We start from the raw sequence: 11,310 nt of genomic DNA on the forward strand, positions 1-11,310 counted from the left end.
TTCCTGAAAATAACCAGACTTTTACTGCAGGAAATCCGCATGCGTTTTTTTCGCGGTTTTTGTGCGTTTTTTTCTGGAGCTTCCCAATGCATTAAATAGCGGCAAAAACGCAAAAAATCCGCAAAATTCATGAACATGCTGCGTTTTTTACCACGATGCGTTTTTTTTGTGGAAAAAACGCATCATGTGCACAAAAATTGCAGAATGCACTAACAATGATGGGATGCTTATGTATGCGTTTAAGTGTTTTTTTTTTCTGCGGAAAACGGACGAAAAAAACGCGAAAAATCCTGAACGTGTGCACATAGCCTCAAAAAAATTACATTGACGGCTCAAGTCCGTAAATAAAGAAAATAAGCAGCATGTGCATGAGATTTCAGAAATCTCACTTTGCTGATACTGTAAAGTGCGGCATTCTTCTACCCTTGAAAAATGCATAGCAAAAATGCAGAGTGTGAACATGCCCTATAAGTTATTTTGCATTCATAAGTTCTATTGTCCATGACGCACATCTGCTCTCTGTAGAAAAAGTACCATATATACTCGAGTATAAGCCGAGATTTTCAGCCCACTTTTTTGGGCTGAAAGTCCCCCTCTCGGCTTATACTCGAGTCATACCCAGGGGTCGGCAGGGGAGGGGGAGCGGGGGCTGTCTAGTTATACTCACCTACTCCTGGCGCGGTCCCTGGCTTCCCGGCGCTGCAGTTTCTTCCTGTAGTGAGCGGTCACATGGTACCGCTCATTACAGTAATGAATATGCGGCTCCACCTCCCATAGGGGTGGTGCCGCATATTCATTACTGTAATGAGCGGTAATGGTGACCACTCACTACAGGAAGAAAATGCGGCGCCGGGGAACAGATGTGCAGCGACGGCGCCAAGAGCAGGTAAGTATGACAGGGAGCAGTGCGCGATATTCACCTGGTCCTCGTTCCACCATCGGCGCCGCTGTGTCTTCCGCAGTGACGCTCAGGTCAGAGGGCGTGGTGACGCGATTAGTGCGCGCCGCCCTCTTCCTGAATGTCGGTACAGAGGATGGGAAGACACAGCGGCGGTCAGCGGTGGAACGGGGAGCAGGTGACTATAGCATGTGCCGGGGGCCAGAGAGGTATGTAATGTTTTTATTTTTTTAATCGCAGCAACAGCATATGGGGCAAATATCGGTATGGAGCATCTTATGGGGCCATGTGCAGCATGATATGGGGGCAAATATCTGTATGGGGCATCTGTATGGGGCCATGTGCAGCATATGGGGGCAAATATCTGTATGGGGCATCTGTATGTCGCCATGCGCAGCATGATATGGGGGCAAATATCTGTATGGGGCATCTGTATGTCGCCATGCGCAGCATGATATGGGGGCACATATCTGTATGGGGTGGCCATGTGCAGCATGATATGGGGGCATATATCTGTATGGGGCATCTTATGTGGCCATGTGCAGCATGATATGGGGGCAAATATCTGCATAGGGCCATGTGCAGCATTATATGGGGGCAAATATCTGCATGGGGCCATGTGCAGCATTATATGGGGCAAATATCTGTATGGAGCATCTTATGGGGCCATAATCCACATTTGTGCAGCATTATATGGGGCATATTTTAATACGGAGCATCTTATGGGGCCCATCATAAACTGTATGGAGCATTATATGGGGCTCCTGATTCAATATGGATATTCAAAAACACTTAAACTACTGATGTCTCAATTAATTTTACTTTTATTGGTATCTATTTTTAGTTTTGAAATTTACCGGTGGCTGCTGGATTTTCCACCCTAGGCTTATATTCGAGTCATTAAGTTTTCCCAGTTTTTTGTGGCAAAATTAGGGGGGTCGGCTTATACTCGAGTATATACGGTATGTGGTCAATTTACAAACCATAGGCCGCATGGGGTATTCTAAAATATGTATGTACACTGTGTTCCAAATTATTATACAAATAATAGTTCCCCATATTTTCTCTAAATTACCTATCTGAATTGCAGTCAGTTATTTTCCAGTCATCTACTATTCTAGTATAATTGCAATGTTTTGGAACAAACTGCCTATGAAAACAGTATCTTTTTTAAAAAAATAAACACTCAAAATGCATGTTCCAAATTATTATGCACAGTTTTCAACCTTTTTTTTTTTATTTTGAACAAAAAAATGGTCAATTATTATTATTATTATTTATTGTTATAGCGCCATTTATTCCATGGCGCTTTACAAGTGAGGAGGGGTATACATAATAAAAACAAGTACAATAATCTTGAACAATACAAGTCATAACTGGTACAGTAGGAGAGAGGACCCTGCCCGCGAAGGCTCAATTGTGAAGTTATAAGCATTATCAGCTTGTTACAAAATGAAATCAAACAGTTTTCAAGTGAAATCTTTATTCTAGGTGATGTTACATTTGCACATAGGACCCCTTGTTCGAAAGAAGCTTCTGAACTCTCTCGTCCATTGAATTTGTCAGTTTTTGGATGGTTTCTGCTTCAATTGTTTTGCATGTGGACCGAATACCCTCCCAGAGCTGTTGCTTAGATGTGAACTGCCTTCCGACATCATAGACACTCCTTTTGATGATGCTCCAGAGGTTCTCAATGGGGTTGAGGTCAGGGGAAGATGGTGGCCACACCATAAGTTTGTCCTCTTTTATGCCCATAGCAGCCAGAGATGCAGATGTGTTTTTTGCAGCATGAGACGGTGCATTATCATGAATGAAAATTATCTTATCAGAAATGGTATAAATGGGATCAATGTTTTACAATTTGACCACCTATTATCTCATCTCACTTCCATTTATTATCCAGCTCGCTCTGTACCACAGTTTGTCTATGCCTCACCAAGGTACTCTCTGCCTACTGACTTTTATATTGTAGTTGCCAATTATAAGGCAGTTCGTTCCGAGGGCTGCGTCCCGTGTTTTATTCCGCCTAAACTGTTAGCCAATATGCATTTTTATGTGCGATACGTTTGTTATACATCCCTTACTTTCCCCTCTGTACCAGTCTGTCATTGTAAATTTGTTTACTGTTAACGATGTCTATAACCCTGTATGTAACCCCTTTTCACATGTACAGCACCATGGAATTAATGCTATATACATAAATAATAATAATAATAATTAGGGTTAGGGTTGCAATTAGGGTTAGGCTTGCAATTAGGGTTAGGGATAAGGTTGCAATTAGGGTTAGGGATAGAATTAGGGTTAGAATTAGGCTATGTGCACACGGTGCAGATTTGGCTGCGGATCCGCAGCGGATTGGCCGTAGCAGTTTTCCATCACGTTTACAGTACCATGTAAACCTATGGAAAACCAAATCCCCTGTGCCCATGGTGCGGAAAATACCACGCGGAAATGCTGCGTTGTGTTTTCCGCAGCATGTCAATTCTTTGTGCGGATTCCGCAGCGTTTTACACCTGTTCCTCAAAAGGAATCCGCAGGTGAAATCCGCACAAAAAACAGTGGAAATCCACGATAAATCCGCAGGTAAAACACAGTGCCTTTCACCTGCGGATTGTTCAAAAACAGTGCGGAAAACTCCTCACACGAATCCGCAACGTGGGCACATAGCCTTAGGGTTGGAATTAGAGTTAGGGTTGGAATTAGGGTTAGCGTTGGAATTAGGGTTAAGATTAGGGTTAGGCTTGTGGCTAGGGTTGGGATTAGGGGTGTGTTGGAGTTAGGGGTGTGGTTAGGGTTGGGATTAGGGTTAGGGGTGTGTTGGGGTTAGGGTTGTGGCTAGAGTTGGAATTAGGGTTAGGGGTGTGTGGGGGTTAGTGTTGGAGTTAGAATTGAGGGGCTTCCACTGTTTAGGCACATCAGTGGTCTCCAAAAGCAACATGGTGCCACCATTGATTCCAGCCAATCTTGCATTCAAAAAGTGAAATGGTGCTCCCTCCCTTCCGAGCCCCGATGTGCGCCAAAGCAGTGGTTTACCCAAACATATGGGGCATAAGCGTACTCGGGAAAAATTGCACAACAACTTTGGGGGTCTAATTTCTCCAGTTACCCTTGAGAAAATAAAAAAAAAAATGGGGGCTAAAAAATTATTTTTGAGTAAAGAAAAATTATTTGTTATTTTCACGGCTCTGCATTGTAAACTTCTGTGAAGCACTTGGGGGTTCAAAGTGCTCACCACACATCTAGATAAGTTCCTTGGGGGTCTAGTTTCCAAAATGGGGTCATTTGTGGGGGGTTTCTACTGTTTAGGCACATCAGGGGCTTTGCAAACGTAACATGACGCCCGCAGACCATTCCTTCAAAGTCATCCGAGCCCCGTCGTGTGCCCAAACAGTGATTCCCCCCACATATGGGGTATCAGCGTACTCAGGACAAACTGGACAACAACTTTGGGGGTCTAATTTCTCCTGTTACCCTTGTGAAAATAAAAAATTGCGAGCTAAAAAATAATTTTTGAGGAAAGAAAAATTATTTTTTATTTTCACGGCTCTGCGTTATAAACTTCTATGAACCACTTGGGGGTTTAAAGTGGTCACCACACATCTAGATAAGTTCCTTGGGGGGTCTAGTTTACAAAATGGGGTCACTTGTGGGGGAGTTCCTTCCCTTCCAAGCCCTGATGTGCGCCCAAACAGAGGTTCCCCCCCACATATGGGGTATCGGTGTACTCAGGACAAATTGTACAATAACTTTTGGGGTCTAGTTTCTCTTTTTACCCTTGGAAAAATAAAAAAAATTTTGCCAAAAGATCATTTTTGTGACTAAAAAGTTAATGTTTATTTTTTCCTTCCATGTTGCTTCTGCTGCTGTGAAGCACCAGAAGGGTTAATAAACCTCTTGAATGTAGTTTTGAGCACATTGAGGGGTGCAGTTTTTAGAATGGTGTCACTTTGGGGTATTTTTAGCCATATAGACCCCTCAAACTGACTTCAAATGTGATGTGGTCCCTAAAAAAATGGTTTTGTAAATTTTGTTGTAAAAATGAAAAATCGCTGGTCAAATTTTAACCCTTATAACTCCCTAGCAAAAAAAAAATTTTGTTTCCAAAATTGTGCTGATGTAAAGTAGACATGTGGGAAATGATATTTATTAACTATCTTGTGTCACATAACTCTCTGGCTTAACAGAATAAACATTCAAAATTTGAAAATGCGAAATTTTTGCCAAATTTCAATTTTTTTAACAAATAAACGCAAAAATTATCGACTTAAATTTACCACTATCATGAAGCTCAATATGTCACGAAAAATTCTCAGAACCGCTAGGATCCGTTGAAGTTCCTGAGTTATTACCTCATAAAGGGACACTGGTCAGAATTGCAAAAAATGGCCAGGTCATTAAAGGGAACCTGTCACCCCCAAAATTGAAGGCGAGCTAAGCCCACCGGCATCAGGGGCTTATCTACAGCATTCTGTAATGCATTCTGTAATGCTGTAGATAAGCCCCCGATGTATCCTGAAAGATGAGAAAGAAAGGTTAGATTATACTCACCCGGGGCGGTCCGGTCCGATGGGCGTCGCGGTCCGGGGCCTCCCATCTTCATACGATGACGTCCTCTTCTTGTCTTCACGTTGCAGCTTCGGCTCCGGCGCAGGCGTACTTCCCTGCCCTGTTGAGGGAAGAGCAAAGTACTGCAGTGCGCAGGAGCAGGGAAAGGTCAGAGAGGCTCAGCCCCTGCGCACTGCAGTACTTTGCTCTGCCCTCAACAGGGCAGGGAAGTACGCCTGCGCCGGAGCCGCGGCAGGAAGACAAGAGGACGTCATCCTATGAAGATAGGGGGTCCCGGACTGCGACGCCCATCAGATCGGACCGCCCGCCCAGGTGAGTATAAATCTAACCTCTTTTCTCATCTTTCAAGGGAACCTGTCACCTGAATTTGGCGGGACTTTTTTTCGGTCCGATGGGCAGTGTTTTCGGGTGTTTTATTCACCCCTTCTTTTCCCGCTGGCTGCACGCTGGCTGCAATATTAGCTTGAAGTTGATTTGCTGTCCTCCATAGAATCTTGCCTTGCGCACGCGCAGTGTGCTTTGCGCAACTGCGGGCAAAACCGAAAAGCATTAGTGCGCATGCGCCGGCGCACTATGTCCCGGAACACAGCAAAATACTTCCGGGCCATATTGCGCTGGCGCATGCGCACTAATGCTTTTCGGTTTTGCCCGCAGTTGTGCAAAGCACACTGCGCGTGCGCAAGGCAAGATTGCCTTGCGCAGGAGTGTTCTACGGAGGACAGCAAATCAACTTTAAGCCAATATTGCGGCCAGCGTGCAGCCAGCGGGAAAGGAAGGGGTGAATAAAACACCCGAAAACCCCGCCCATATGACCAAAAAAAGGTCCCCCCAAATTCAGGTGACAGGTTCCCTTTCAGGATACATCGGGAGCTTATCTACAGCATTACAGAATGCATTACAGAATGCTGTACATAAGCCCCTGATGCCGGTGGGCTTAGCTCACCTTCCATTTTGGGGGTGACAGGTTCCCTTTAAGGTCAAAATAGGCTGGGTCATGAAGGGGTTAAGCTGCTAATCCGCACAGAGTAAAGTAAGTCCCTCAGGTCACACATAGCAGTAACGCTGCCCATATAAAAGAAAGGCACAGAACACGCCCTGCATACAGCACGTACTAATGATGGCAAGTTGCTGGCGAGCTGCCATAGCCCGGCAGTTAGGTAAGCGGGCTACAGAACAAGGGAACATGGGCCAGTGACCACACACACTCACCAGCCAGCGCGTCCGGGGCCAGCTCCTCGCTCTCCGACGCTCCCTCTCTGTCCCTCTCGCCGCTCTCTCTGTGTCCCGGGGCTCTCTCAGTCTCTGACATCACAGGAAGTCCTACCTGTCCTGAGCAGCAATTACAGGAAGCTCGGGATGAATTCCACGCAGGGTCTCACGGGAGTTGTAGTATTTGTGTGATGAGATTCTACAATGCGATGTGATCGGCCGGCTGCACATGGGCCTGTCCTATGAACCTGCGATGAGAAAGCAAAGTAGTCAGTTATCAGAGGTGTTTTATCCCACCGGCCCGCGTGTAACCTGTGCCCTCAGTGTACGCTCCCTGCTGGGTATGGCCGCTGTGACCTGCGCCCCGGGATAACCCATTTTCTCCATAGAAATAACTGTTGTAACTGACCAGCATCTGGGGTGAATGAGAGACACCCGACCCTCCCACTCCTATCACTGTGGGTCCTCCCACTCCTAACACTATCAATCCTCCCCACTCCTATCACTGTCGGTCCTCCCATCTCCTATCACTGTCGGTCCTCCCATCTCCTATCACTGTCGGTCCTCCCATCTCCTATCACTGTCGGTCCTCCCATCTCCTAACACTATCAATCCTCCCCACTCCTATCACTGTCGGTCCTCCCATCTATCACTGTCGGTCCTCCCATCTTCTATCACTGTCAGTCCTTCCATCTCCTATCACTGTCGGTCCTCCCATCTCCTATCACTGTCGGTCCTCCCATCTCCTATCACTGTCGGTCCTCCCATCTCCTATCACTGTCGGTCCTCCCATCTCCTAACACTATCAATCCTCCCCACTCCTATCACTGTCGGTCCTCCCATCTATCACTGTCGGTCCTCCCATCTTCTATCACTGTCGGTCCTCCCATCTTCTATCACTGTCGGTCCTCCCATCTCCTATCACTGTCGGTCCTCCCATCTCCTATCACTGTCGGTCCTCCCCACTCCTATCACTGTCGGTCCTCCCATCTCCTATCACTGTCGGTCCTCCCATCTCCTATCACTGTCGGTCCTCCCATCTATCACTGTCAGTCCTCCCATCTATCACTGTCAGTCCTCCCATCTCCTATCACTCTCAGTCCTCCCATCTCCTATCACTCTCAGTCCTCCCATCTCCTATCACTGTCGGTCCTCCCATCTCCTATCACTGTCAGTCATCCTATCACTGTCAGTCCTCCCACTCCTATCACTGTCGGTCCTCCCATCTCCTATCACTGTCAGTCCTCCCACTCCTAACACTAACAATCCTCCCCACTCCTATCACTGTCGGTCCTCCCATCTCCTATCACTGTCAGTCCTCCCATCTCCTATCAGTCAGTCCTCCCATCTCCTATCACTCAGTCCTATCAATCAGTCCATGCACAAATGAAGGGAAAGCAGGTACGGCTGCACAGCTGCTGCTGGATCACAAACTGGTTACGGTCCCTCCAGTAGTCAGCTAGGACCTGAAGTCACGGTAGAGGTGCTCGCATGAAGAAGAATCAGCCATCAGGAATACAGAGAAATATACGGCAGCACTCACCGATCCAGATAAGGTGCAAATCTTTATTGAAGACTCTTAAGAAGACATCTCATTCACGGCCCGGGACGGTGGAACAGGAAAGGAGGTGAGCAGGATGTGACGACGGCCGTTTCGCACCTACGTCAGCGCTTCAACGGGTCTAAGGTGTAGGAAGGTAACGTGGATATAAATAGGGAGGGGGGGGAAAGGAAAGGAAAAACCTCCCTGATCACGCTCCTTCCCTGCACCTACTCCGGACAAAATACACATGTGCACAATATACAATACATTTAAAACCAATGGATAAAATCCGGAAACAAAATCCGGAATAAGTACTAACCTTATACAAACTCCCATAGATTATAACGGATATGGTCAAAATGCACGAAATAAGGGAAGGAATTCTCCACTGTCAGAGACGCAGCGAGCATGCCTATATGAGACCTATACGGACTGCTGAAAGGGGATTAAACTCGCGCAGAGGCAAACAGATTATGAATCAAATCAAAATTCAAACATCAGGGGAAAACAAAAATCATAAAATGTTACAAAAAAATAGACATATCAAGCTTGTCATTGAGACCAGCGGGACCCATAGCGCAAGTGCGCATAATCCATTTGGCCTCCTTTCTCAACAATAACTTCTGTAAATCGCCTCCTTGCACAGGTAGGACTACCTTCTCTATCCCGGCGAATCTAAGGACCCCCGGGTCACCCTGATGTACATCTTTAATATGTTCAATTAGCCTCGGTACACCCTTCCCTGTCCGGATAGATCGAAAGTGCTCCCTAAAATTCACACAAAGTTGGCGTATAGTCTTACCTATATAGTACCTTTTACAAGGACAAAACAAAACATAAACTACATAGTCGGTCTTACATGAAATAAACTGCTGAACAATATGTCTTATGGGACCAATATTCAACATCTGTCCTGTTATATGGTATTGACATGAAAGGCAGTGGCCACAGCGAAAGTTGCCCTTGGGAACTGATTGTTCAAGCCATGAGGTCCTAGGGTTAGAGATACGATTACGGACCAATAGATCTCTCACCCGTGTACTACGTTTATTCGAAATAAGCGGCCCCCCGGCCGCCCTATCAGAAAGATCCTTATCCCTGGCTAAAACATGCCATTATCCTTGTATGACTGGAGAGAGTTATTCGTCCAAAATAATCTAATCTCTCTCTCAGAAAGATTTATGAGTTTAAACTCCAAGGCCTTAGTACTTAACATGCGTACTTCGTCCACCTGCTCACACTCCTTAAAATAATTACTCACGTCCTCCCGGCCGGCTTGCAGCCCCACACGTATGGAGGAAGACTCAGGATCCATATTATCGGTATGTACCGAAAGCCCTTCCATCATGAAGGAGAGGAGTTTAGGGCAAGACCTGTATACACAGTGTAAATCCGCAGCGTGCTAGTCGATTGTGAGAAACACTATATGCACAAATGAAGGGAAAGCAGGTACGGCTGCACAGCTGCTGCTGGATCACAAACTGGTTACGGTCCCTCCAGTAGTCAGCTAGGACCTGAAGTCACGGTAGAGGTGCTCGCATGAAGAAGAATCAGCCATCAGGAATACAGAGAAATATACGGCAGCACTCACCGATCCAGATAAGGTGCAAATCTTTATTGAAGACTCTTAAGAAGACATCTCATTCACGGCCCGGGACGGTGGAACAGGAAAGGAGGTGAGCAGGATGTGATGACGGCCGTTTCGCGCCTACGTCAGCGCTTCAACGGGTCTAAGGTGTAGGAAAGTAACGTGGATATAAATAGGGAGGGGGGGGGGAAGGAAAGGAAAAACCTCCCTGATCACGCTCCTTCCCTGCACCTACTCCGGACAAAATACACATGTGCACAATATACAATACATTTAAAACCAATGGATAAAATCCGGAAACAAAATCCGGAATAAGTACTAACCTTATACAAACTCCCATAGATTATAACGGATATGGTCAAAATGCACGAAATAAGGGAAGGAATTCTCCACTGTCAGAGACGCAGCGAGCATGCCTATGAGACCTATACGGACGGATGGGACGGAGGAGGATTTTGAGTCATTCGTCCGATACCTCAATACTTCCAATACCATGGGGATGTCTTTTACATCAGTGTTCGGATGTTCCCGTCTGGAATTTTTAGATGTGGCAGTGGATATTACACTCTAAGAGTTTTCACCCTGCGCACATTAAACGCTCACTACCCTATAGTCAACTTCTCCGAACGAGAAGGGTTAATAACACACAATCGGGTTTTGAACGTCAGTCTCATGACCTATGCGCGAGGTTTCGTGAGCGGGGTTATTCTGATGACGTATTATGTGAGGCTATGGAACGGGTTAACGCACAGACATCGGGTGGAACCAACGTTACCAGGGCATCCTCAGGACAGCGTTTTACCTTTTGTTTTCGATATGGTCCAATGGACCATGAGATTAGAGCATCCATACGGAAACACTGGCATGTTTAAGCCAGGGATAAGGATCTTTCTGATAGGGCGGCCGGGGGGCCGCTTATTTCGAATAAACGTAGTACACGGGTGAGAGATCTATTGGTCCGTAATCGTATCTCTAACCCTAGGACCTCATGGCTTGAACAATCAGTTCCCAAGGGCAACTTTCGCTGTGGCCATTGCCTTTCATGTCAATACCATATAACAGGACAGATGTTGAATATTGGTCCCATAAGACATATTGTTCAGCAGTTTATTTCATGTAAGACCGACTATGTAGTTTATGTTTTGTTTTGTCCTTGTAAAAGGTACTATATAGGTAAGACTATACGCCAACTTTGTGTGAATTTTAGGGAGCACTTTCGATCTATCCGGACAGGGAAGGGTGTACCGAGGCTAATTGAAATATTAAAGATGTACATCAGGGTGACCCGGGGGTCCTTAGATTCGCCGGGATAGAGAAGGTAGTCCTACCTGTGCAAGGAGGCGATTTACAGAAGTTATTGTTGAGAAAGGAGGCCAAATGGATTATGCGCACTTGCGCTATGGGTCCCGCTGGTCTCAATGACAAGCTTGATATGTCTATTTTTTTGTAACATTTTATGATTTTTGTTTTCCCCTGATGTTTGAATTTTGATTTGATTCATAATCT

At 45.9% G+C, this 11,310-nt stretch overlaps 1 protein-coding gene across 4 annotated transcripts in view; it reads right to left on the bottom strand.

Moving 5' to 3' along the window:
• The window catches only part of PHACTR4 (phosphatase and actin regulator 4), a 175,805-nt gene extending 168,816 nt beyond the window's left edge, over positions 1-6,989 (bottom strand). Inside the window, exon 1 of one of the 4 annotated variants that reach the window (XM_077295654.1) lies at positions 6,674-6,989. In XM_077295654.1, coding sequence (XP_077151769.1) covers positions 6,674-6,773 — 100 coding nt within the window. In that variant the 5' untranslated portion in view covers positions 6,774-6,989. The remainder of the gene's footprint in view (positions 1-6,673) is intronic. The other 3 variants (XM_077295655.1, XM_077295656.1, XM_077295658.1) reach the window with 3 other exon arrangements.
• Between the last annotated feature and the right edge of the window lie 4,321 nt (positions 6,990-11,310).

This window comes from Ranitomeya variabilis, chromosome 3 (genome assembly GCF_051348905.1).
Source record: "Ranitomeya variabilis isolate aRanVar5 chromosome 3, aRanVar5.hap1, whole genome shotgun sequence".
Taxonomy (NCBI): domain Eukaryota; kingdom Metazoa; phylum Chordata; class Amphibia; order Anura; family Dendrobatidae; genus Ranitomeya; species Ranitomeya variabilis.